The 24,928-nt window shown below is 42.5% G+C and overlaps 1 protein-coding gene across 1 annotated transcript in view; it reads left to right on the plus strand.

Moving 5' to 3' along the window:
• The window catches only part of LOC115505236 (kinesin-like protein KIF28P), a 78,164-nt gene that overhangs the window by 5,508 nt on the left and 47,728 nt on the right, over nucleotides 1–24,928 (plus strand). The window contains exons 3-5 of the mRNA XM_030302708.1: nucleotides 10,449–10,652; nucleotides 15,389–15,424; nucleotides 20,692–20,916. Coding sequence (XP_030158568.1) covers nucleotides 10,449–10,652; nucleotides 15,389–15,424; nucleotides 20,692–20,916 — 465 coding nt within the window. The remainder of the gene's footprint in view (nucleotides 1–10,448; nucleotides 10,653–15,388; nucleotides 15,425–20,691; nucleotides 20,917–24,928) is intronic.

Here is a 24,928-nt window from a genome sequence, read left to right on the forward strand (position 1 = left end):
GTGAATTCTACCAAAGGAAGAAATAATGAGAAATCTTTAAAAAAGATCTTAGAGCTGACAGAAGATGGAACATTCATTTTTTGAAGACAATATTACACCAAAAACAGCCAAAGATTACAAAAACACTGCAATGTCTGTCATGAAGACAGACACAAAAATTCACAAAATTTCAGTGAATAGAATCCAACAAAAGATTTAAAAAACTATATATCTATATATATCTATCTATATCTATATCTATATCTATCTATCTATCTATATGGTGCAAAAGGTACAAAGGGTGTATCTGTATATAAAATCAATCAAGTGGGACTTTTCCTGGTAATTTAAGACTGGCTAAACATTTGAATAGCAAGGTAATTCATCTTAAGAACACAATACGGGGGGGGGGGGGAATATAGGGTCAGATGCAGAAAAAGCATTTGACAAAATTCAACACCCAATCAGAATTAAAACTCTCAGTAAACTTAAAATAGGAGAGAACTTCCTGGAAATCAAACTTCCCTGAAGAGAGGGTAAAGATGGCAGAGGATTAGGGTGACCCTAAACTTGCTTCCTCCCCCGATCAGCTAGATAAATATCAAATCGTTCTAAACACCCAAGAAATCGATCAGAAGTCTTAGAGAACAAGGTTGCATATCTACAAACAGAAAAAAAGTACAAAAAAGGTGCAAACAAACAAAAAAGGTACAAACAAAAAGTACAAAAGTCTACAAACAAACAAACAAAAAAAAACCATAGGAACTGTGGAGAGTTGATTTGTGGGAGAAAAGAGCCGGTGGGTGCTGCAGGGGTAAGGATCCCTGATCACAGAGAGCTGAGCTAAGAGTGAAGAAAAAAAAAAAAAAAAGAATGAATGAAAACAGGCACAGGGAATTCCATAAGAAAACTCCCCCAAAACCATTGGTGGGGAAAAAGGAGAGAGTTTCTATACCACCAGTTTTCTATAAACAGTGGAACACAGAGTCTGAAGTTTCAGAGGTCAGTGCTTGGCAGTACTCCAGAGAGGTAGCAGGGTAGAGACAGGGGAGTGGGCAGCATCATCTGATGATCCCCTGGGTCACCCAGGGAGAAGCAGTTCCACTGCTTGGTGTGCATTTGGTAGAGGCCATAGGGCCTCTCCATAGGCAAGACCAGGTGGGCACAATCAAGCTGCCCCATTCACCAGTATACAAAGACTCCAGCTAAGGGCAGCAAACCTGGCACCTTACCATAAACTCTGAGCCACTGCCACTGTGCGGTCACGCAACTATTTCCTGGGACAAGGTGGTACGCACCACGGTATGGCAAGACCCACCCCTAGAGGATCAGCATGGGCCCAAGCAGAGGCGGCGGGGGGAGGGGGGTCTCTGAAGTGTGGGGTTTTGAAATATAGCCATGCCTGAGATAAAACTCTGGAGGGAGGCACCATCTGGTAGGTGGACAGCTAGGACACAGAGAAGGGGAAGGCGGGGAGCTGATGGAAGTGGGAGACACAGGTGGAGTGATGGATCGTGCATGTCTACAAGGGTGTGAACTTCCCAGTCTGGAGACTAGATACCAGAGTGAAGCCATTTTCACCCCTAGCTCACTCACACAGATCCACCCCAGTGAGCTAAACAGCGCCACCAAATGGAGAATGGAGCCATTTCACCTAGCCCTACCCCCCTGCGCCCTCCAAACACATCTCCACTAGGGCAAGTTGACCTGAGAATCAGAGCAGCAGCCCCCCAACCAACTGCACAGAAGACCAGCACAAACCCCTTCCACACCCTAAGTCTACTGACTGTAGACTGCTGCAAAGCTTCAACTCTAGAGGAAACAGGATCTAGCTTCCTTTGGGATTTTTTTTGTTTTTGCTTCTGGTTTTGTTTTTTCTTGGATACAGAAAGCAAATTTTTCCAAAAATTTTTTTTATCTTTGTTTTATTTTTTCTATCAAGTTTCTCTTACCATGCAGCCCAAAAATCACCTATGACCTATCTTCCTTTATTATTTAAAAAAATTTTTTAAATTTAAATTGTATTTTATTTTTTTCTTTTTCTTTTTTCCCTCCAAAATGAAAGCCAGCAATTTAATTAATACAGATATAAGTAAGATGTCTGAACTAGAATTTAGAATTATAAGGATTCTAGCTGGGCTTGAGAAAAAGCGTAGAAGACATTACAGAATCCTTTAGAGATAAAAGACCTAAAATCTTGTCAGGCTGAAATTAAAAATGCTATAACCAAGATGCAAACCCAAATGGATACCATAACAGCGAGGATGGATGAAGCAGAGGAACAAATTAGTGATACAGAAGATAAAATTATGGAAAATAATGAAGCTAAAAAGAAGCGGGAAACAAAGGTAATGGATCACAATGGGAACTCAGTGACTTTTTGAAACAGAATAACATTTGAATCATAGGAGTCCAAGAAGATGAAGAGAGAGAAAAAGGGGCAGAAGGTTTATGTGAGTAAATCATAGCTGAAAACTTCCCTAACCTGAGGAAGGACAACAACATCAAAATCCACAAAGCACAGATCACTCCCATTAAATTCAACAAAAGCCAGCCAACACCAAGGCATATCATAGTCAATTGTACAAAATACACAGACAAGGAAAGAATCCTGAAAGCATCAAGGGGGGAAAAAGTCCTTAACCTACAAAGGAAGACAGATCAGGTTCGCAGCAGATCTGTCCACAGAAACTTGGCAGGCCAGAAGGGAATGGCAGGATATATTCAATGTGCTGAAAGGGAAAAATATGCAGTCAAGAATACATTATCCAGCAAGGCTGTCATTCAGAATAAAAGGAGAGATAAACAGTCTCTCAGCCAAATAAAAACTAATGGAGTTCATAACCACTAAACCAGCCCTGCAAGAAATATTAAGGGGGACTCTCTGAGTTGGGGTGGGGGGGGGAGGTAAAGGCCAAAAACAACAAAGACTAGAAATAAATAGAGAACATCACTAGAAACACCAGCTTTATAGGTAACACAATGGCACTAAACTCATATCTTTCAATAATCACCCTGAACGTAAATGGACAAAATGCTCCAGTCAAAAGACATAGGGTGTCAAGACCCATCTATGTGCTGCCTACAAGAAACTCATTTTAGACCCAAAGACATGAGCAAACTGAAAGTGAGGGGATGGAGAACCATCTATCATGCTAATGGATGCCAAAAGAAAGCCAAACTAGATTTTTTTTAAAAAGACAGTAACAAGAAATAAAGAAAGGCCCTATCTCACAATAAAGGGGTCTATCCAATGAGAAGATCTTACAGTTGTAAATATTTACACCCTCAATGGGCATATTTGTGCCCCCAAATATATAAATCAATTACTAACAAACATAAAGAAACTCATTGATAATAATACAATAATAGTAGGGGACTTTAACATCCCACTTACAACAATGGGCAGATCTGAGCAGAAAATCAACAAGGAAACAATGGCTTTGAATGACACACTGTACAGATGGACTTAACAGATATATTCAGAACATTCCAACCTAAAGCAGCAGAATATACATTCTTTTTGAGTGTACACAGAACATTCTCCAGAACAGATCACATACTGGGTCACAAACCAACCGTCAACAAGGACAAAAAGACTGAGATCAAACCATGCATATTTTCAGACCAAAACACTATAAAACTTGAAGTCAACCACAAGAAAAAAACTTGGAAAGAACACAAATACATGGAGGTTAAAGAACATCCTACTAAATTGGGGCACCTGGGTGGCTCAGTTAATTAAGCATCTGACTCTTGATTTCGGTTCAGGTCATGATCTCACCATTCATGAGATTGAGCCCAATGTCACGCTCTGTGCTGACAGTGTGGAGCCTGCTCAGGATTTGCTCTCTTTCTTATTCTATGCCCCTCCTCCACTATCTAAAGGAATGAATGAATGAATAAATAAACAAACAAACAATAAAAAAAAGAGAACATCCTACTAAAAAATGAATGGGTTTGCCAGGAAATTAAAAGAAGAAATAAAAAAAATACATGAAAGAAAATGAAAATGAAAACATGACAGTCCATGACCTTTGGGATACAGCAAAGGCATTCCTAAGAGGGAAGTATATTGCAGTACAGGTCTACCTCAAGAAGCAAGAACGATCTCAAATACACAACCTAACCTTACACCTAAGGGAGCTAGAAAAGGAACAGAAAGGAACAGGAGAAGAAGGGAAATAATAAAGACTAGAGCAGGAGTAAATAACATAGAAACAAAAAACATCCAGTAGTAGAACAGATCTACAAAACTAAGAGCTGGTTCTTTAAAAGAATTAATAAGATTGATAAACCTCTAGTAAGACTATCAAAAAGAAAAAAGAAAGAACCCAAATAAATAAAATTACAAATGAAAGGGGAGAGATCAGAACACCTCAGAAATACAAACAATTATAAGAGAATATTATGAAAAATTATATGCCAACAAACTGGGCAATCTGGAAGAGATGGATAAATTACTAGAAACAGATAAACTACCAAACTGAAACAGGAAGAAATAGAAAATTTGAATAGACCCATAACCAGCAAAGAAATTGAAACAGTAATCAAAAATATCCCAACAGGGGCGCCTGGGTGGCGCAGTTGGTTAAGCGTCCGACTTCAGCCAGGTCATGATCTCGCGGTCCGTGAGTTTGAGCCCCGCGTCGGGCTCTGGGCTGATGGCTCAGAGCCTGGAGCCTGTTTCCGATTCTGTGTCTCCCTCTCTCTCTGCCCCTCCCCCGTTCATGCTCTGTCTCTCTCTGTCCCAAAAATAAATAAACGTTTTTAAAAAAAAAAAAAATATCCCAACAAACAAAAGTCCAGGGCCAGATGGCTTCCATTTCTACCAGACATTTAAAGGAAAGTTAATACCTATTCTTCTGAAACTGTTCCAAAAAATAGAAATGGAAGGAAAACTTCCAAACTCATTTTATGAGGCCAGCATTACCTTGATTCCAAAACCAGACAAAGACCCCACTAAAAAGGAAAATTAGAAACCAATATCCCTGATGAACATAAATGTCAAAATTCCCAACAAGATACCAGCAAATTGAATCCAACAGTACATTAAAATAATTATTCACCATAATCAAGAGGGATTTATTCCTGGGCTGCAGGTTGGCTCAATATTTGCAAATTAATCAACATGGTACACTACATTAATAAAGGAAAGGATAAGAACTATACGATCCTCTCAACAGATGCAGAGAAAGCATTTGGTAAAATACAGCATCCATTCTTAATAAAAACCCTCAAGAAATTAGGGATAGATGGAACATACTTCCACATAACAAAGATGAACCTAAGGAAGTCCACACCAAGACAATAATTAAAATGTCAAAAATTAATGATAAAGAATCTAAAGAACAGCAAGAGAAAAGCAAATGGTTATATACAAGGGAAACCCCCATAAGCCTATCAGCTGATTTTTCAGCAGAAAGTTGGCAGGACAGAAGTGAGTGGCAGAAAGGAAAGTGCAGAAAGAAAAAAAAAACCCTACAACCAAGAATACTCTACCTGGGGAGATTATCATTTAGAACTGAGGAAGAGATAGCTTTCCAGGCAAAAATTAAAAATTAAAAAAGTTCATCAGCACTTAACCAGCCTTATAAGAAATGTTAAGAAGACTTCTTTAAGTAGAAAAGAAAAGGCCATATACAGAAGTAAGAAAATTATGAAAGGAAAATTTTCACTGGTAAAAGCAAATGTATAATAAAGGTAGTAGATCAATTACTTGTAAGGCCCGTATAAAAGTTAAAAAACAAAAGTGGCTGGGGCGTCTGGGTGGCTCAGTCGGTTGAGCGACTGAGTTCGGCTCAGGTCTTGATCTCATGGTTTGTGAGTTCGGGCCCCGCCTTGGGCTCTGTGCTGACAGCTCAGAGCCTGGAGCCTACTTCTGATTCTGTGTCTCCCTCTCTCTCTGCCCCTCCCCCACCCACGCTTGATTTTTGGCTCAGGTCATGATCTCATAGTTCATGAGTTCAAGCCCTGTGTCAGGCTCCGCAGTGACTGTGGAAACTGCTTGGGATTCTGTCTCTCCCTCTCCCTCTGTTCCTCCCCCACTTGTGTACTCATTCTCTCTCTCAAAATAAATAAATAAGCATTAAAAAAAATAATTACTTTAAATGTAAATGGACTAAATGTTCCAATCAAAAGACATAGGATGACTGGGTGAAAAAACAAGACCCATGTATATATTGCCTAAAAGAGACTCCACTTTAGGCCCAAGGACACAAAGAGACTGAAAACAAAAAGATGGAAAAAATATGCCATGCAAATGGAAGTAGGAAAAAAAAGTCAAAGTAACAATATTTATATCAGACAAAATAGACTTTAAAACAAATACTCTAAGAAGAGACAAAGAAAGTCATTCTATAATGATAAAACAAACAATCCAACAAGAGGCTCTAACAGTTGTAAATCTGTCTGCACCCAACATAGGCGCACCTAAATATATAAAGACAATATTAACAGACATAAAGGAAGAAATTGACAGCAATACAATAATAGGAGGGGACTTTAACACCCCACTTATGTCAGTGGATAGGTCATCCAGACAGTAATCAACAAGGAAACAGTGGCTTTGAGTGACACATGGGATCAGATGAATCTCACAGATACATACAGAACATCCCATCCAAGAACAGCAGAATACAAATTCTTTTTGGGTGTACATGGAACCTTCCCCAGGGTAGAGTGTATGTTAGGCCACAAAACAAACATCAATAAACTTAAGGAGTTTGAAATCACATCAAGCATCTTTTCTCACCACAAGGGTATGAAACTAGAAATCAATTACAAGAATAAAACTGGAGAAAACACCAACATGTGGACACTAAACAACCAATGGGTCAAAACAAAGGACAGCAAAGAGGCAATTAAAAAATACATGGTAAGAAATCAAAATGGAAACACAATGGTTCAAAATCTTTGGGATGCAGCAAAAGCAGTTCTAAGAGGAATTTAGGGGCACCTGGGTGGCTCAGTCAGTTGAGCATCTGACTTCAGTTTAGGTCATGATCTCATGGTTTGTGGGCTTGAGTCCCACATCGGGCTCTGTGCTTACATCTAGGAGTCTGGAGCCTGTTTCAGATTCTGTGTCTCCCTCTATGCCCCTCCCCCCTGTGTGTGTGTGTGTGTGTGTGTGTGCGCGTGCGTGCGCGCGCACGCGCGTGCTCTCTCAAATAAATAAACATTAAAAAAAAAACTTAGGGGCACCTGGGTGTCTCAGTGGGTTGAGCGCCTGACTTTGGCTCAGGTCATGATCTTGTGCTCATGGGTTCAAGCCCCACATCAGGCTCTGTGCTGATAGCTGAGTGCTTGGATCCTGCTCTGGATTCTGTATCTCTTTTCTCTCTCTGCCCCTCCCCTGCTCATGTTCTGTCTCTCTCTCAAAAAATAAAACATTTAAAAATTTTTTTAAAAAAGAGGGAAGTTTATTATTGTAATAGTGATAGAGGCCTGCCTCAACAGACAAGAAAAATCTTCAACAACCTAACCTTACTCCTAAAGGAATTATAAATAGAAAAAACAAAAGCCAAATTTAGTAGAAGGGAGAAAATAATAAAGATCAGAGCCAAAATAAATGAAATAGATCCTTATAAAATAGAAAATATCTATGAAACTAAGAGCTCCTTCTTTGAAAAGATAAAAAAATTTGTAGAAAGAGAGGGAAGAGAGGGAATCCCAAGCAAGCTCTACACTATCAGCACACAACCTGATGCAGGGTTAGAACTCATGAACCATGAGATCATGATGTGAGCTGAAATCAAGAGTTGCATGCCTAACCAACTGAGCCACCCACATGCCCCTAAAATGGCATATTTTAAATGGATGAATATAATGTGTGTCAATTCTGTTTTGAGTTTTTTCCAAAAACAATAAGATACCAAGTAATACATTTAACAAAGGAGGTAAAAGACCTGTACGTAATATGTACCTGTACATAAAATGATGACACTGATGAAAGAAATTGAAGAAGACACAAATAAATGAAAAGATATTCTGTGCTCATGGCTTGAAAGAATTAATATTGTTAAATTTCCACACTATCCATAGCAATCTACAGATTCAATGCAATCCTCATCAAAATTCCAGTGGCATTTTTCACAGAAATAGAATAAACAATCCTAAAATATGTGTGAAACCACAAAATCTCCAAATAGAGCAGCCTTGAGAAAGAAGGACAAAGCAGGAGGCATTACACTCCCTGATTCAAACTATATTACAGAGCTATGGCAATCAAAACAGTATGGCACTGGCATAAAACCACACATAGAACAGTGGAATGGAACACAGAGCCCAGAAATAAACCCATGTGTATATAGTCAATTAATCTATGACAAAGGAGCCAAACATAGACGACAAGGGGAAAGGACAGTGTTTTCAATAAATGGTTTTGGGAAAACTGGACAGTCACATGCAAAAGAATGAAACTGGACCCCTGCATCACACCATTCACAAAAATTAACTTGAAATGTATTAAAAACTTGAACATAAGGGCAAAACCCACAAAATTTCTCAGAGGCAACATAGGTGGTAAGCTTCTACATATCAGTCTTGGAAAAGATGTTTTGGATTTAATAACAAAAACAAAAGTAAGTAAGTGGGACTATGTCAGACCAAAAAGGCTTCTGTACATAAGGAAATCATCAGCAAAATGAAAGGGCAACATACAAAATGGAAGAAAATATTTGCACATCATATATCTGGTTCATATCCAAAATAGATAAAGAACTTATACAAGTCAATAGCAAACAACAACAACAACAACAGGAAACAACCCAATTAAAAAATGGGCAGAGGAAATGAATAGACAGTTTCTCCAAAGAAGATATGCAAATAGCCAACAGGTACAAGAAAAGATGCTTAATGTCACTCATCATCAGGAAATGCAAATCAAAACCACGGCGAGACATCTCCTCACACAAGGTAGGATGGCTATTATCAAGAAGACTAATTCTGGTAATCAGTTCACAATATGTACAAATATCATATGTTGTTCACCTGAGCCTAATATAATGTTATATATCAATTACATCTCGATTTTTGAAAAGATAGTTTTAAAAGACTGCAGGAATTGTGCTGTAAAGAATTCACTTGGGGATGAGGAGCACCATCGAGCTTTTTTGACCACCTGTTACGAGATCACAGAATTACTGTTTCACACACCGTAGTGTAGGACAATGCTTCGTATATTTGATGATAGGATGGTGGGTAGGAAGAAATTAGAAATGTAATTCTAACTCCAAAACTAGTTACTTTACTAAGCTTAGTAGGTGCTCCTTAGGTTTAGCTAATAGCTCTTAAGGTATAGAGTAGATACCCTTTGTAAGAACACATTTCTCTGGGAAAAGTATAATTACAACGATTTCAGAAACCACTGGCCAAATTCTACATCTTAGGCCTGAAGCTCCCCTAAACGTTGTAGTGTAATAATTTGTATTCCTTTCTTATGAGAAATGAACAGTATGAGAAAATCGGTTCCTGTCTATTGTCCACATATAAATCATACTATGTTGGTATGTGCATCTTTCCCAGACGTAAAAATTATGTAAATTATACAAATGTACCTACTGCAATGGAGGGATCATGTAAAGCTTACTATCTTTTTTTGTTGTTTGAGAGAGAGAGAGTGCACATCCATGTGTGCATTAGCAGGGTAGGGGCAGAGGAAGAGAGAGAATCCCAAACAGGCCCCACACTCAGCACGGAGCCGGACACGGGGTTTGATCCCATGATTTGGGATCATAACCCCAGCTGACAACAAGAGTCGGATGCTCAACCAACTGAGCCTCCCAGGCACTCCAAGCTTACTTATTATTTTATTGATATTAGAGATCAGAGAAGAATGTACTTTTTGAAACAGCCTCAAATAAGAGAATTTTGCTGGCTGTGGTCATGGCCCAGATAACGAAGGAGCCAGACCACATCTTCTCTTTCAAGCAGTTGTGGGCACAGGCATCTGTGTCTCCCACTTAAAAAGGGAGTGTGTGCCCATGTATGTATGTGTGTTGTAGAAATGCTCCAAAACCACTAGGTCTTGTGGCCACACACACACAAAAGAGCTCAGCAGCAGAGGACTGAAATCAGTGCAGGGATTTTGTGATGTTATTGTTTGGAGTCAAGAACAAAGAGAAAGTAGGAGACACTTTGACTAGTCTCTGACACCTTGAAATTTTTGTCTGATTGCTGAATTTTAATGACCTAGCAAGGCTAGGTTTTGGCAAGGCTGTGAGAGGCACAGATTTGCGATTGATGGACACCAGCTAGTTGAAGATTCACGATCATCAGTGTTTTCCAAATGGCCAAATCTCATTTTTGGTTTCCAGCTTTATTTTATTGGTTCTAAGACAGCATCAGAATTTTATTTCAAGTAGGTCATAGGGTACTAATTAAGCAATTCATCAAAACCAGAATATTTATGTTTTGAGAGTATCGTGAAAAGCCTGAGCTGAACACTATGCCTGTGATCTTCTTTGCAGAAAGATGTTTTCCATGATCTTGGCAGGGGAATTCTGGACAGCGCTTGGCAAGGCTATAATGCCACCCTCCTAGCCTATGGCCAAACTGGCTCTGGAAAAAGCTATTCCATGGTTGGGCTTGGCGCAAACAAGGGTATCATTCCAAATGTATGTGAAGAGCTCTTTCAAGCAATTGAGGAGCGGGAGAGAAATCAGGAATACCAGGTATGTACTCTCCTAAAATCCCTTCTTGGAGGGATTTCTTCTCTCATTTTGGAAATCCCTGGCCCCGAATTATCAGCATCTCTATTGGGGGATAATGTTAATTTTCCATAGCAAAATCTTTTCAGGATCACAAAATCAAGTCGCAGATAACGAGAATGTAGAATTTTTCTAGTCCTGAGGCAAACCCAAGGAAATATTTTTTAAAGGGATTTTGAATATCCTAGCAGCAGCTGTCTTAAAAGCTAACACTCCAAGGGATCGATCATTGTTGGGGTTGCTCAACAAGACCGTCACTGACTCTCCTACAGTCACCTTTACTCCCCTCTTCTGCTAAGGCTGTGGCTGTGTCTTCATCTTCATTTATGGATTTTTATTTCTTCACAAAAATTTTTTTAATGTTTATTCATTTTTTGAGAGACAGAGAGAGATAGAGCATGAGCAGGGGAGGGGCAGAGAGAGGGGGAGACACAGAATCTGAAGCAGGCTCCAGGCTCCGAGCTGTCAGCACAGAGCCCGACGTGGGACTCAAACTCCTGAACCGTGAGATCATGACCTGAGCTGAAGTCAGACGCTCAACTGACTGAGCCACCCACGTGCCCCTATAGATTTTTATTTCTTTTTTTTTTTTTTTTTAATGTTTATTTATTTTTGGGACAGAGAGAGACAGAGCATGAACGGGGGAGGGGCAGAGAGAGAGGGAGACACAGAATCGGAAACAGGCTCCAGGCTCCGAGCCATCAGCCCAGAGCCTGACGCGGGGCTCGAACTCACAGACCGCGAGATCGTGACCTGGCTGAAGTCGGACGCTTAACCGACTGCGCCACCCAGGCGCCCCTAGATTTTTATTTCTAAATAAGGACTTTTATTTTCTTTCTCAGTTTCCCCAGCAGAGTTTCTTACTTGCCCCAACATAGAAGGCCCACACTGAATTTTACATTCACTGAAGGTGGGCGACATCACCACGATGGACAGCAACCATTAACAAATGTCTTTAAGACATGACGGTAAATTGTCTACAAATACCTGTAAGCAGAGCCTGTGTTTGTTTCCTCTAAGTGATAGGTGAAATTTATGTCATGAAAATTCAACAATGCATCATCTTTTTTTTTAATCTCAATTTTCCTCCTGATTTTAAAAGCAATGTGTTCAAGTCAGAGAACAGAAATTGCTCACAATCTCATCACTTGAATACTGTCAACGTTATACTATATTAGTAATTTTGTAATTATTTTTTTTTCAAAGTAATACAAGCATAGTTTAAAAACCCAAATTACCTAAGGGAAAGGAAGGCCTATGTCCACACAAAAAACATATACATGAATGTTGCACAGCGACGTATTTGCGAAGGTCAAAAAGTGGAAACAAGCCAAGCGGCCATCAAGTGATGAATGGATGAATGGAAGGCGGTATGGCCAGACAATGGAATATACTCAGCAGTAAGAGGAACTATAGCATCTGGCACCTGCTACAACATGGATGAAACTTGGGGCACCTGGGTGGTTCTGTTGGTTGAACGACTGACTCTTGATCAGTTCAGGTCATGATCCCAGGGTTGTGGGATTGAGCCCCTCATCAGGCTCTGCACAGGGCATGGAGCCTGCTTGGGATTCTCTCTCTCTCCCTCTCTCTGCCCCACCTCTACTCACATGTGCTCGCTCTCTAAAATAAAGTAAAACAAACAAAGCAATATTTAAAAATGGATGAACCTTGAAAACATTATGCTGAGTGGAAAAAAAGCCACACAGGAAAGATACCATACCATTTGATTCCCTTCACATAAAATGGCCAGAATAGGAAAAATCTATAGAGACAAAAAGTGGGTTCGTGATTGCCTAGGGTTGGGGCGGCGCAGAGAGGAACAGAGAAGGTCGAGTGGAGAGTGACTGTTAATGGGGTTCTTTTTGGAGGGGACACAACATTCTTAGGTTGTGGGGGTAGTTACACAGCTCTGTGAATATACTCAAGACCATTGGGTTGTACACTTTTTAATTTTTTTTTAATGTTTATTTTTGAGAGGAGAGAGGAAGAGAGAGAATCCCAAGCAGGCTCCATGCTCAGTGCAGAGCCCAATGTGGGGCTTGATCTCACGAACTGTGAGATCACGATCTCAGCCAAAACCAAGAGTTGGACGCTCAACTGACCGACTGAGCCACCCAGGTGCCCCAGATCATACATGTTAAATGGAAGGATGGTACAGAATTGCACTGACAGCCTTGTTGGAAGCCACCAGTGTCTTGCTGTCCTTCCTCCCCTCCTTGCCCATCGTGGCCCAAAGGTTACCATCTTCCATGCTTCGCCATTTGCCCTGGTATCCATCTGCATATTTTCAAACAATGCTGGTTTTTCTCCTCTTAGTAAAAATGTCTGAAATTGCTGTTGACCTTCTTGCCACAGTAAAAGAGAATTTATCCCCATCACACCCACACCATACACCACGATGCTTTCTTGGCCACATAACCGCTGCGTTATCGCAAAATTTGGTTAAATCAGTAGTGTTTAGCATTTTAGCTGTGCAACTATTAGTCACTGCTGAACCAAGGAATACATAAACGCCTTTCTACACTGTTTTTCTTCAAGTATTCTTTAATTTTTTAATTTTAAAATTTGTGGGGCTTGTTTTTCTTTGAATTTTTAATTGCCTTGTATGTGTGTATGTGTATGGTAGTCTATAAATCCCTCTGCGGGTTTTTCTCAATGCACTGTCACCTACCTATTAATCCTATTTCTAATACATTCAAGACTTATCAGCTCCATTAGTCAGGGATGGGGGTCTCCTTCAGCAAGAGTCTTCCATTTTCCTGCTGTGATTTGGAGCAGTATTTCCCCAAGGCCACTGCAAAGTGTCATTTTGGAACTCTATTGCCACATCCTTCTCTGCTGCCTCCTCGGACTACTAAATGCAACATGTTTCTGTTTCTTAGTTTACGCTCTCCTTCTGCTGCAATGTCCTCAGGATAGGTGGATCGGGTATACTTTGCATCTTTGCATCACTGAAAATACCTTTTCCTCCTCCCACATTGATTGAAGTGTATCCAGAACAGAATTCCAGATTTCTGAGAATAATTGGCAACATTATTCATTTTCTTTTGATTTCCAACTTTGCAGCTGAGAAGTCTGGTACCAGTCTGGTTTCCAATTCTTTCTATGTGAACTTTTTTTTTTTTTTTTTTTTTTTTTTTTTTTTTTTTTTACTTTCAGCTTCTCTCTCAGCTTTTAGGATCTTCTTTTCACCCCTGATGGTCTGGTGTGTCTTAGTGTAAGCATTTTTCATTCATCGTGCTGGACACTTGGGGGAACCTTTTCAATCTGGCGATCTTTGTCTTCAGTTCTGAGTAGCTTTTCTTATGTTATTTCTTTTATAATTGTTCTCCCTTCTAGAACTCCTCTTAATTGGATTTTGGACCTCTTGTGCTAATATTTTAATTATATAATGTTTTACTTCTTGCTTTCCACTTCTTGGTCTTTTTTCCCCCTTTATTCTAGAAGATTCCCTCAACTCTATCTTACAACCCTTCCACTACATTGTCACTTTGGCTATCTTTCCTCAAGTTTAATGTACAAACATTCTTACTCTCTTTTTTCCTTTTTTTCATAGATAGAATTCTTTCTCTCTCTGATGCTAGGAATTATAGGACTTTTTTAAAATATATTTTTTAATGTTCATTTATTTTTGAGAAAGAGGGAGACACAGTGTGAGCAGGGGAGGGGTAGAGAGAGAGGGAGACACAGAATCCAAAGCAGACTCCAGGTTCTGAGTTGTCAGCACAGAGGCCAACATAGGACTCAAATTCACGAACCATGAGATCATGACCTGAGTCAAAGTTGGACACTTAAACGACTGAACCACCCAGGTGTCCCTATAGGACTTTTAAAAGTGTTTTCTTCTACTCCGTGCATTGTCTGCTTTCTTGGAGTTCCTTTTTTCTACAGTTTGTTTGCTCTCTCATATTGGAGGCTTTCCTGGTCTGCTAATCCTAGGCCATTTGTTTAAAACATGTGACACTCAAGTTAGTTGGAAGCTCTGGGGACAGGAGACATGACTGGCAAGACCCACGATGGGGTAATGAAATGCACAAGCCAGCCTTCCCCTTGGTAGAGGGGTGGTGGCAAATGTCAGTATCTTGGGGCCTTTTCTTTATGCTAGAGCCATTCAGAGCCCTCCAGTCTCCTGCTTAAGGGGTGCTCGCTTGTCCAGCAATATTCCAAAAGCACAGTAGGGTAAAAACCACCCTTTTTCTGTACATATGTTCAGAGTGGGGGTGAACAATAAAGAATAACCTTTTTCTGGCACACCTGGGTGGCTCAGTCAGTTAAGCATCCGACTTTGGCTCAAGTCATGGTCTCACAGTTCGTGGGTTCAAGCCCCACATCAGGCTCTATGCTGCTTCAGATTCTGTGTCTCCCTCTCTCTCTGCCCCTCCCCTACTTGCGCTCTCTCTCACAAAAACATTAAATTTTTTTTAAAATAATCTTTTTCTGTTTCCAATTGAGATTGAAAGACACACACTCACACACACACACAGAGGTGTATATCTGTTTTTCATTTATATTAATAACTTCCTCCAGATCATTAAAATTATGCCAGAATCTCTTACGACATGTGAAATAGAGCACTGGTATATTTAATAATAGCCTTTCCCTTTGTGGGAAATTTTTGTTGTTCCTACATTACTTTTTTTTTTTTCCCCAAAGATGACTTTCCAAAGAATATTTACTTTATGTTCTTTTCTGTACAGGTTACATTCAGTATGCTGGAAATTTACAATGAGCAGGTAACGGCGATTCTATTCTCTGACACACAAATCTGGGTGACTCTGAAGCTTAATCAATATTAATACTATCAATATCAATCAATATCCCCCGCACTACAGATACAGTCAGAACTCTGTGGCCTGGCATTGGCTAGCCAGCCTTGACCCACCTCTCCGGCTCTACGTCTTGTCCCTTTATCTCCACACACCCTATGCTTCAGCCGCATAGACTTCTCCTTCCTTTCCAGAACACATCATTCCGTCCTGCATTTCCCGTTCTCTCCCTGGAACGGCCCCCTGCTTTCGCCGCCCTTGAAGAAAGCACTGCCCTTGGAGGTACAGCTCCGGGCTCAGGGCTCCCACACATCCTGCAGCAGTTGACCTCAGTCAGCATGTGGGGTAGAGGAGGTGGCGGCAAATTTATTTTCAAAGGGCCAGTCTCTGCTGCAACTACTCACTTCTGCCCTCGTAGAGCAAACGGTATATGCATGAAGAGGCACAGCTGTGTACCCATAAAATTTGATTCCTGGACACTGAAACTTAAATTTCACATAAATCTTGATGTGGGGCCATGAGCCAACAGTCAAGAAAGAATTCTTGAGATATTTTCAGAGCAAAAAGGTGCTTTTATTATAGCACGGGGACAGTACCCATGGGCAGAAGGGGCTGCATTGGGATCATGAGGAGTGACTGATGATATATTTTTTAGTTAGCGGGAGTTAGCGATAGCAGAGGTCTCCAAGGAATTTGTGCACGTTAGAAGCCCCCTGGGGGGGGCAACCTATTGTTAAGATAAGGCTGCTTTTAGTCTTTGATGAAATATCAACATTAAGGCGGCCGTGAATTCCTTGAGGAAGGTGGTGCTCTGCACATCTCAGGGATTTATCAGTGGGTTGCGGGGTGTGAGGAGACTTAATTTTAGCTACATTTCTCTTGCCTTTGTTGTTCTCATCAATTTTCACATACCGCAAAATACCTTTTGATTTTTTTTTTTTTCCAATCATTTAAAAATGTGGAAAACGGTCTTATGTCAAGGATCATACAAAAACACGTGGTAGGCTGAATTTAGCCCCCAGGCCATGGTTTGCCTGTCCCTAAAGGAAGGGCATGGTCTCAGACCCCAGCCCTCTCATGGACTAGCCATGTGACTTTGGAAAATCACTTTAACTCAGAACTCAGTCTTCTCACTTATAAAGTAGAGAATTTCTAATGAGACAGTACCCACTGAGATGTACTGTGGTCTCACTGCCCTTTCCCCATGAATTGGTCATATCATGCTGTGAACTTTAATTAAATATTTGTATCTCCCAAACAGACCATTTCTTTGTGAACACCCTTCTACAGGAAATACTGTCTCAAGAGCCAATACACTTTTAGGCTTAAAAGGGGTGCTCCTGAATATTTACAGATGGTCCCCTCTGGTAACCATCAGTTTATGCTCTGTAGTTAAGAGTCTGCTTCTTGGTTTCTCTCTCTTTTTTTTCCCCCTTGGCTCATTTGTTTTGTCTCTTAAGTTCCACATATGAGTGAAATCATAAGGTGTTTGTACTTCTCTGAATGACTTATTGCACTTAGCAGAATACACGCTAGCTCTATCCATGGTGTCACAAATGGCAAGGTTTCCATTCTTTTTTTATGGCTGAGTAATATCCCATTGTGTGCGTGTGTGTGTGTGTGTGTGTGTGTGTGTGTGTGTGTACATCTTTTTTATCTTTTTATCGGTCAATGGACACTTAGGCTGCTTCCATAATTTGGCTATTGCAGATAATGCTGCTATAAATATTGGGGTGCATGTATCCCTTTGAATTAGTATTTTTGGATTTTTTTTTTTAAGTAGGCTTCATGCTCAGCATGGAGCCCAGTGTGGGGCTCAAACTCACGACTGTGAGATCATGATCTGAGCTGAGATCAAGAGTCAGATGCTTAACCGACTGAGCCACCCAGGCAGGCCAGTATTTTTGTATTCGTTGGGTAAATACTTAGTAGTGCAATTACTGGGTCATAGGGTAGTTATGTTTTTAACTTTTTGAGGAACCTCCATACTTTTCCACAGTGGCTGCACCACTTTGCATTCCCATCAATAGTGCAAGAGGGTTTCCTTTTCTCCACATCCTTGCCAACACCTGTCGTTCCTTGTGTTGTTAATTTTAGCCATCCTGACAGGCGTGAGGTGGCATCTCATCGCGGTTTTGCTTTGCATTTCCCCGATGATGAATGATGTTGAGCATCTTTTCAAGTGCCTGTTGGCCGTCTCTACGTCTTCTTTGGAGAAATGTCTGTTCATGTCTTCAGTCCTTTTTAAAATTGGATTATTTGGTTTTTGGGTGTTGAGTTTGATAAGGTCTTTATAGATTTTGGATACTATCGTTTTGATGTGTCATTTGCAAATATTTTTTCCCATTCCATGGGTTGCTTTTTGTTTATTGTTTCCTTTGCTGTGCAGAAACCTTTTCCTTTGGTAAAGTCCCAATAATTTATTTTTGCTTTTGTTTCTCTTGCCTCAGGAGACACATTTAGAAAGAAGTTGCTAGGGCTGATGCCAAAGAGGTTATTGCCTGTGTTCTCCTGTAGGATTTTGATGGTTTCCTGTCTCGCATTTAGGTCTTTACCCATTTTGAATCTATTTCTGTGCATGGTGTAAGAAAGTGGTCCAGTGTCATTCTTTTGCATGTTGCTGTCCAGTTTTCCCAACACGATTTGTTGAAGAGACTTTTTCCCATGGGATATCTTTTCTGCTTTGCCAAAGATTGACTGACCATATAGTTGTGGATTCCAAATGGGTTCTCATGTCAAGGTCACTGGTTAAGTTTCTATTTCTTTCAAGTTGCTAAGACTTGGAAGATAGTATGGCTCCTTTACCTTACACCAATAACTTTAGGAAGACAATTTAATTTCTTTTATTACCAACTTCTGGTGGGCATCTCATTGTGGTCTCCCTACTGACATCTGTTTATGATGATACGCTGTCTAGAATTCTGTCTTCTTGTCTCTAAAATGAGAACACTGGACATCTTAGGAACATTGCCGTTTCTCATATTCCAGGAGTCTCCGGTATTTTTCCTCTAGGTACTTAAAGTGAAGCTTATTAGGTACCTGTGATGTTTCAGACATCATACCAGACTCTGAGGACGAGTGAGTCCCAGGACTTAACTCCCGCCATGGAGGAGTCTGGTGGGAGCTTAAAACACCTCTCCAGACAGTGATGCCTTACGTGTGCGGCATGAAAAGTAAAGCGCATTGGCAACATCGGTCAACGCTGGACTCAGACTGGGCCCCGAGAGATGTGTATGAGCTTGGCGAGGCTGCGGGAAGGCTCGGGGCACAGATAGGGGCACTTTGGGCCAGGATTAGTTTTCACCGGTCGAAAGATACCTGAAAGCGCATGGCACTGAAGGGAGCAGTGAGTAAGTACTCTGGGTAGCCGGAGTTGGATGCATGGCGGGGACGTCAGGAGATGAAGCCAAAGATAGGCTCTGCCTGAGAGCGAGGGGCCTTTGTCCTGCAGGCAGTGGAGAACCAGTGGAGGATCTTACAGGGAAATCAGATAATCGGACTGGGATTCTGGGAGCGTTCTCTAGCAGCAGAGGGAAGTTGTATTTGAAGGCGTGCCAAATGGAGGCAGAGTTAGGGAGTCCCGGGAAAGCCCAGGTGAGTGAAGAGGGTCTTATGAGAGTCACCCAATTCTGATCTCCAGACACTGCCTGGAGGGCGCTGGCACCAGGATCTGCCCCTGTCTCTGGCACCTTACGTCCACTGTCTTAGTTTGGCTCGCCCAAGCTTCCATCTGCGATCTTGCCTTGCTTCTAGGACGCAGAGCTGTGGAGCAACAGACCTGGGGGAGATCTCAGAGATCGTTTAATCCGTCCCCTCCTATTATGAACCCTAGGAAAATAAGCGATTTTCCAAAGCACTCCCAGGCTGGAAGCAAAACAAGGACTGAGAACCCAGGTCTTCAGGCTCCCAGCCCAGACGTCTCGGTACCATAAGACACCGAACCACCCCTCCGGGGGCCTCTGCCTCTACCAGACTCCCACAGCAGGACCTACTTGGCCTTGTCCGAAGTGGCTCTCCTTGGGTGAGAGGCAACACGGGCTTGCACCCGAGGCCGTGGTCTAGGTGTGACAGCTCACGAATCTCCGACAAGAAGATTCAAAGAATCACCCTCATTCTCTTGTTAGACTTGACTGGCGCAAATACCATCGGGATTGAATCAGTTTCCCTTGGAAGTAGGGTTCGGGTGGTGGCATTTGGGGGATGATGATCCCCCCCCCCCCAGGTGCATCAGGCCTTCTGCTGACCTTGGGTACTCAGCACGCTATTCTCTGCTATTTATTTTTATTTTTAGTTGTCACTGTTTTCAGTAAAATGTCACCACTTTGTAATAGAGACTCTGTGGTAATTCAGACCGGGACTAGGATGGTGTATTTCTATGTTATCCCCAAAGGAGTTGCTAATCAAATAAAACGGTTAACAAGGCTCCTGGGAGAACGTTCATGGCAACCCTTATTCTCTTATAAGGGTTTCAAGCAGAAATGTTTTAGAAGCACCTGTTGAAAGCCAGACGCCCGTGCACACCCACTCCAATATTTCGTCATGCTGTAGAAGTGGTTCCAGACGCTTCTAATGCACAACATACAGTGTGTTAAACATTATTCGTTAGCCTCGCTCTGATTACACCGTCCTGTGAAAAAGCATTCACGGAGTGCCTCTCCTATGTCAGGAACTATGTCAGGATCTACTGGTCCCACAGGAAGGGAGTTCACAGGCCGGATGGGCTCCCTGAGGTACTAGAAAATACTAGAACTGAGTTTCAGAAAACTAGGCTTACGTCAGCAGTTACAACAGATTTCCCTCGTGTTGGCTGTTCCCCTATTGCTTACTTACCTAAATTATGAGAGTGTCCAGTACCTCCTGAAATTTAGCATCTATTCATTCAAGAAATATTTATTTATTTTTAATGTTTATTTATTTTAGAGAGAGAGAGAGAGAGAGAGAGAGAGAGAGAGAGCGCATGTGCGTGCACGAGGAGAGGGGCAGAGAGAGAGGGAGACACAGACTCCAAAGCGGGCTCCGGGCTCCGAGCTGTCCACCCAGAGCCCCCCACACGGGGCTCGAACTCACGAACCGTGAGATCATGTCCTGAGCCGAAGTCAGACGCTTCACCAACGGAGCCACCCAGGGGCCCCAATAAGTTTTTTTTTTATTTAATATATCCTAGGCAGAGGCGTTAAGAGCGACATAAATGGAAATCCCTGGCTTCCTGAAGTTTATACTCTTTTTTTCCACAGATACGAGACCTGTTGTCTAGAACCAAGCAACCCGGAGGACTAAAAGTAAGGGAGGATCAACACCTGGGCTTTTATGTGGACGGCCTGAAGTCAGTGCCCTGTGAGAACTACGCACAGATTGAAAGGCTGATGGAGCAAGGGACAAAAATAAGGACCACGGCCTCGACCAACATGAACGCCAGCAGCAGCCGGTCTCATATGGTTATCACCATTCAGTTCAGGCAGGTGAGATGTGCGGGAAGGCAGCCGTCCCGGTTCCCCACCAGGCTTGGGGTCTGTGTGGGGGGGTATCCCGAGGGCACGAGGAGCTGGTGGGTGTTCAGGAATCCTTTCAGATTTGACCTGTGGATTATGGTGGCTGCTTCCAACCAGGGGCTCCGGGGTCAGGAACAGGAGGAAGGGAGGCACCTTGCCTCTCTCCACCCTGGCTCCCCAGTACGATGATGACCAGCTTTCAGATCCCTGAGCCTAGAGGACACCAGATACTCAACTACCTTTCCGATTCATGCAAGTTGCAAGATAAAGTCTTTGAAACTATCTCACCCATGTAACTCTCCACTAACTGGCATCTCTGATAAAACCGAGCACATTTTTCCCCTCCGCACTCCTCGGTAGATATCAGAGAGTGAACTCTAGATCGTCACTAGCCGGATTCAGAAACAGTTATTCACAAAGCCTGGGCAATCGGTGCAGGGAGCTGGGATTTCACCATCTCTGTTCCCTACGCCATAGCCCGAGTCACAGACAGAATGGGAATAAATGAAGGTTGCCCTGCTCTGATCAGGAATAGTGGGACAACACTGGACTATACCTGACCCTTTGTCTACCGGCTTTGAAACTTCGGGAAATAACTTCCTTGCCCTCAGTCTCCGTTTCCTATTCTGTAAAATGTGATTCTGCAGGAATGCTGGGAAGTTTAAATAAGAGCCTGCATTTAAAATTTTTTTTTTCAACGTTTATTTATTTTTGGGACAGAGAGAGACACAGCATGAACGGGGGAGGGGCAGAGAGAGAGGGAGACACAGAATCGGAAACAGGCTCCAGGCTCCGAGCCATCAGCCCAGAGCCCGACGCGGGGCTCGAACTCGGCTCGAACTCACGGACCGCGAGATCGTGACCTGGCTGAAGTCGGACGCCCAACCGACTGCACCACTCAGGCGCCCCGAGAGCCTGCATTTTAAAAAAGTTTGAGGGCAGACTGCGAAGATGGCGGAGAGGGACCTGAGCTCGTTTCCTCCTCCTCACACACAGAGGCAATGACTACGCATGATCCAGCTCACTCTGGAAATGACTCGAAGACTAGCAGAACAGCTCTTCCACAGCTAAAGACACGGAGAGATAACCCCCATTGAGAAGGGTAGGAGGGGCGGAGACCTGGCTGGAAAGCAAAGCCCAAGCATAATGACGCCCAAGCGAGAAGGATATCCCAGGCACCAAGATTTTCCCTCACGAGCGAGGGTATCAGACTTTACCTCGGGCACCCCCTGCCCTGGAGACCTGCATCGGAAAGACAAGCCTTGTAACACCTGGCTTTGAAAATCAGTGGACTTAACTCTGGGAGAGGCAAAGCGCCATAAGAATCCAAGAGTCTGGGCCACCTGGGTGGCACAGTCGATTAAACACCTGACTCTTGGTTTTGGCTCAGGTCAGGATCTCACCGTTCGTGGGATCGAGCCCAGCATTGGGCTCTGCGCTGACAGCTCAGAGCCTACTTGGGAGTCTCGCTCCCTCTCTCCCTCTCTCTCTCTCTCTCTGACCCCCCCCACTCACTCTCTCTCAAAATAAATAAACTTAAAAACATATCAATTAAAGAATCCAAGAGTCCACTCTTAAAGGGCCAGCACAGAAGCAGTGATTTTAAGGCATGTGTCAGAGGATCAGAGATCTGTAGGAGCTTTCTCAGGGAACGAGAGTGCTGAAGGTACTGTTTTCCTTGACGTCCTTCAGCCTAGCTGGTCAGTCCTTGTGGGAGTCAGTTCTGATGCTCTCCATCCACCACCTTAGCCCTGCCTGTCCTGACCCTGTGTTCCACCCACCCATCCATCCAAAAAGACTCCTGCCCCAGAGGAGGGGAGCCAGCCTTGACCACCGGCACACCCACAGCTGCCATGGCCAGTCACACAGGAGGGAGCACGCAGCCCGCACAACTGACCTCCCTGGAGTTCCTGGTTCTGCTGACCAGGGGGAATTGTGCTGCTGGGCCCCACGGGACACCTCTACATAAGGCCACTGCCGTCATCACCAGGAGACATAGCTGACCTAATACACAGAAACAGATGAAGGCTCAGACAAAATGAGAAGACAGAAAAATATATCCCACGCAAAAGAACAGGATGAAACCTCAGTAAAAGAACTAAGCAAAACGGAGATAAGCAATCTGCCTGATAAAGAGTTCAAAGCGATCGTCAGGTGCTACACAGACTGGAGAGAAGGGAGGATGAGCTCAGTGAGACCTTCAACCAAAGAGACAGAAATATAGTGGCTGAGTGGCTTAAGAGTCTGACTCTTGGGGCGCCTGGGTGGCGCAGTCGGTTAAGCGTCCGACTTCAGCCAGGTCACGATCTCGCGGTCCGTGAGTTCGAGCCCCGCGTCAGGCTCTGGGCTGATGGCTCGGAGCCTGGAGCCTGCTTCCGATTCTGTGTCTCCCTCTCTCTCTGCCCCTCCCCCGTTCATGCTCTGTCTCTCTCTGTCCCAAAAATAAATAAAAACGTTGAAAAAAAAAATTAAAAAAAAAAAAAAAGAGTCTGACTCTTGATTTTAGCTCAGGTTGTGGTCTCATCGCTCTTGGGTTCGAGCCCAGTGTCAGGTTCTGTACTGTCAGTGCTTGGGATTCTCTCTCTCCGCCCCTCCCTGACTCACCTTTTCTCTCTCTCCAAGATAAATAAACGAACAAAGAGGAATTTCCTACTCTGTTTAAAGAAAAAAACAAAAAGAACTAATCACAACTGAAGAATATACTAACAAATGAAAAATACACTAGAGGGAATCAACAGCAGATTGGAGGATGCAGAACAAAGGATCAGCAATCTGAAAGACAGGGTGATGGAAGGCAGCCAGCTGAACAGCAATTTAAAAAAAAAAAAGAATTTTTTAAATGAGCATAGCTTGTACTAACATTTGGATTAGAGGGGTTCCAGACAGAGGAGAGAGAGAAAGGGGCAGAAAACTTATTTGAAGAAATAACAGTTGAAAACTTCCCTAACCTTGAGAAGAAAACAGACATCCAGGTCCAGGAAAAACAGAGAACCCTAAACAAGATGAATCCAAGGAGGTCCACACTAAGACACATAAAAATTTAAGTGTCAAAAATGAATAACAAAGGGAGAGTCTAGAGAACAGCAAGAGAGAAGCAAATAATTGCATACAAGAGAAACCCCATAAGGCTATCGGCTGATTTTTCAGCAGAAACTTGGCAGGCCAGAAGGGAGTGGCACGATATAATCAAAGTACAGAAAGGAAAAGCCTACAATCAAGAATTCTCTACCCATCAAGGTTATGATCCAGAATTGAAGGAGAGATAAAGAGTTTCCAGGACAGGCGTGCCTGGGTGGCTCAGTCAGTTGAGTATCTGACTCTTGATTTCAGCTCAGATTATGATCCCAGGATTGTGGGATTGAGCCTGGCGCCTGCTTAAGATTCTCTCTCTCCCCTGCTCAAGTGCTCTCTCCCACTCTAAATGAATGAATGAATGAATGAATAGCTGGCTAGCTAGTTAGCTTCCAGGACAAACAAAAGTCAAAGGAGAACATTACCACTAAACTGGCCTTACAAAAAATGTTAAAACAACTTCTTTAAACAGAAAAGAAAAGGCTATAACTAGAATTAAGAAAATTATGTAAGGAGAGGCACCTGGGTGGCTCAGTCAGTTAAGCATCTAACTCCTGGTTTCCGCTCAGGTCATGATCTCACGGTTAGTGAGTTCGATCTCCACATTGGGCTCCACATTGACAGTGCAGAACCTGCCTGGGATTCCCTCTCACTCCTCCCTCTGCCCCTCCCTCGCGCGTGTGTGTGCACGCCCTCTCTCAAAATGAATAAACTTTTTTTTAAAGAAAATTATGAAAGGAAAAAATGTCACTGATAAAACCAGACATAAAGGTGATAAATCAATCACTACTAAAGCTAGTATGAAGGTTACAAGGCAAAGGTAGTAAAATTAATTATATATACAAAAGTCAGTTAAAGGATACATAAAATTTTTAAATGTAAAGTATGACACCATATACATAAAATGTGG

Source organism: Lynx canadensis, chromosome F1 (genome assembly GCF_007474595.2).
Source record: "Lynx canadensis isolate LIC74 chromosome F1, mLynCan4.pri.v2, whole genome shotgun sequence".
NCBI classification, from domain to species: Eukaryota; Metazoa; Chordata; class Mammalia; order Carnivora; family Felidae; genus Lynx; species Lynx canadensis.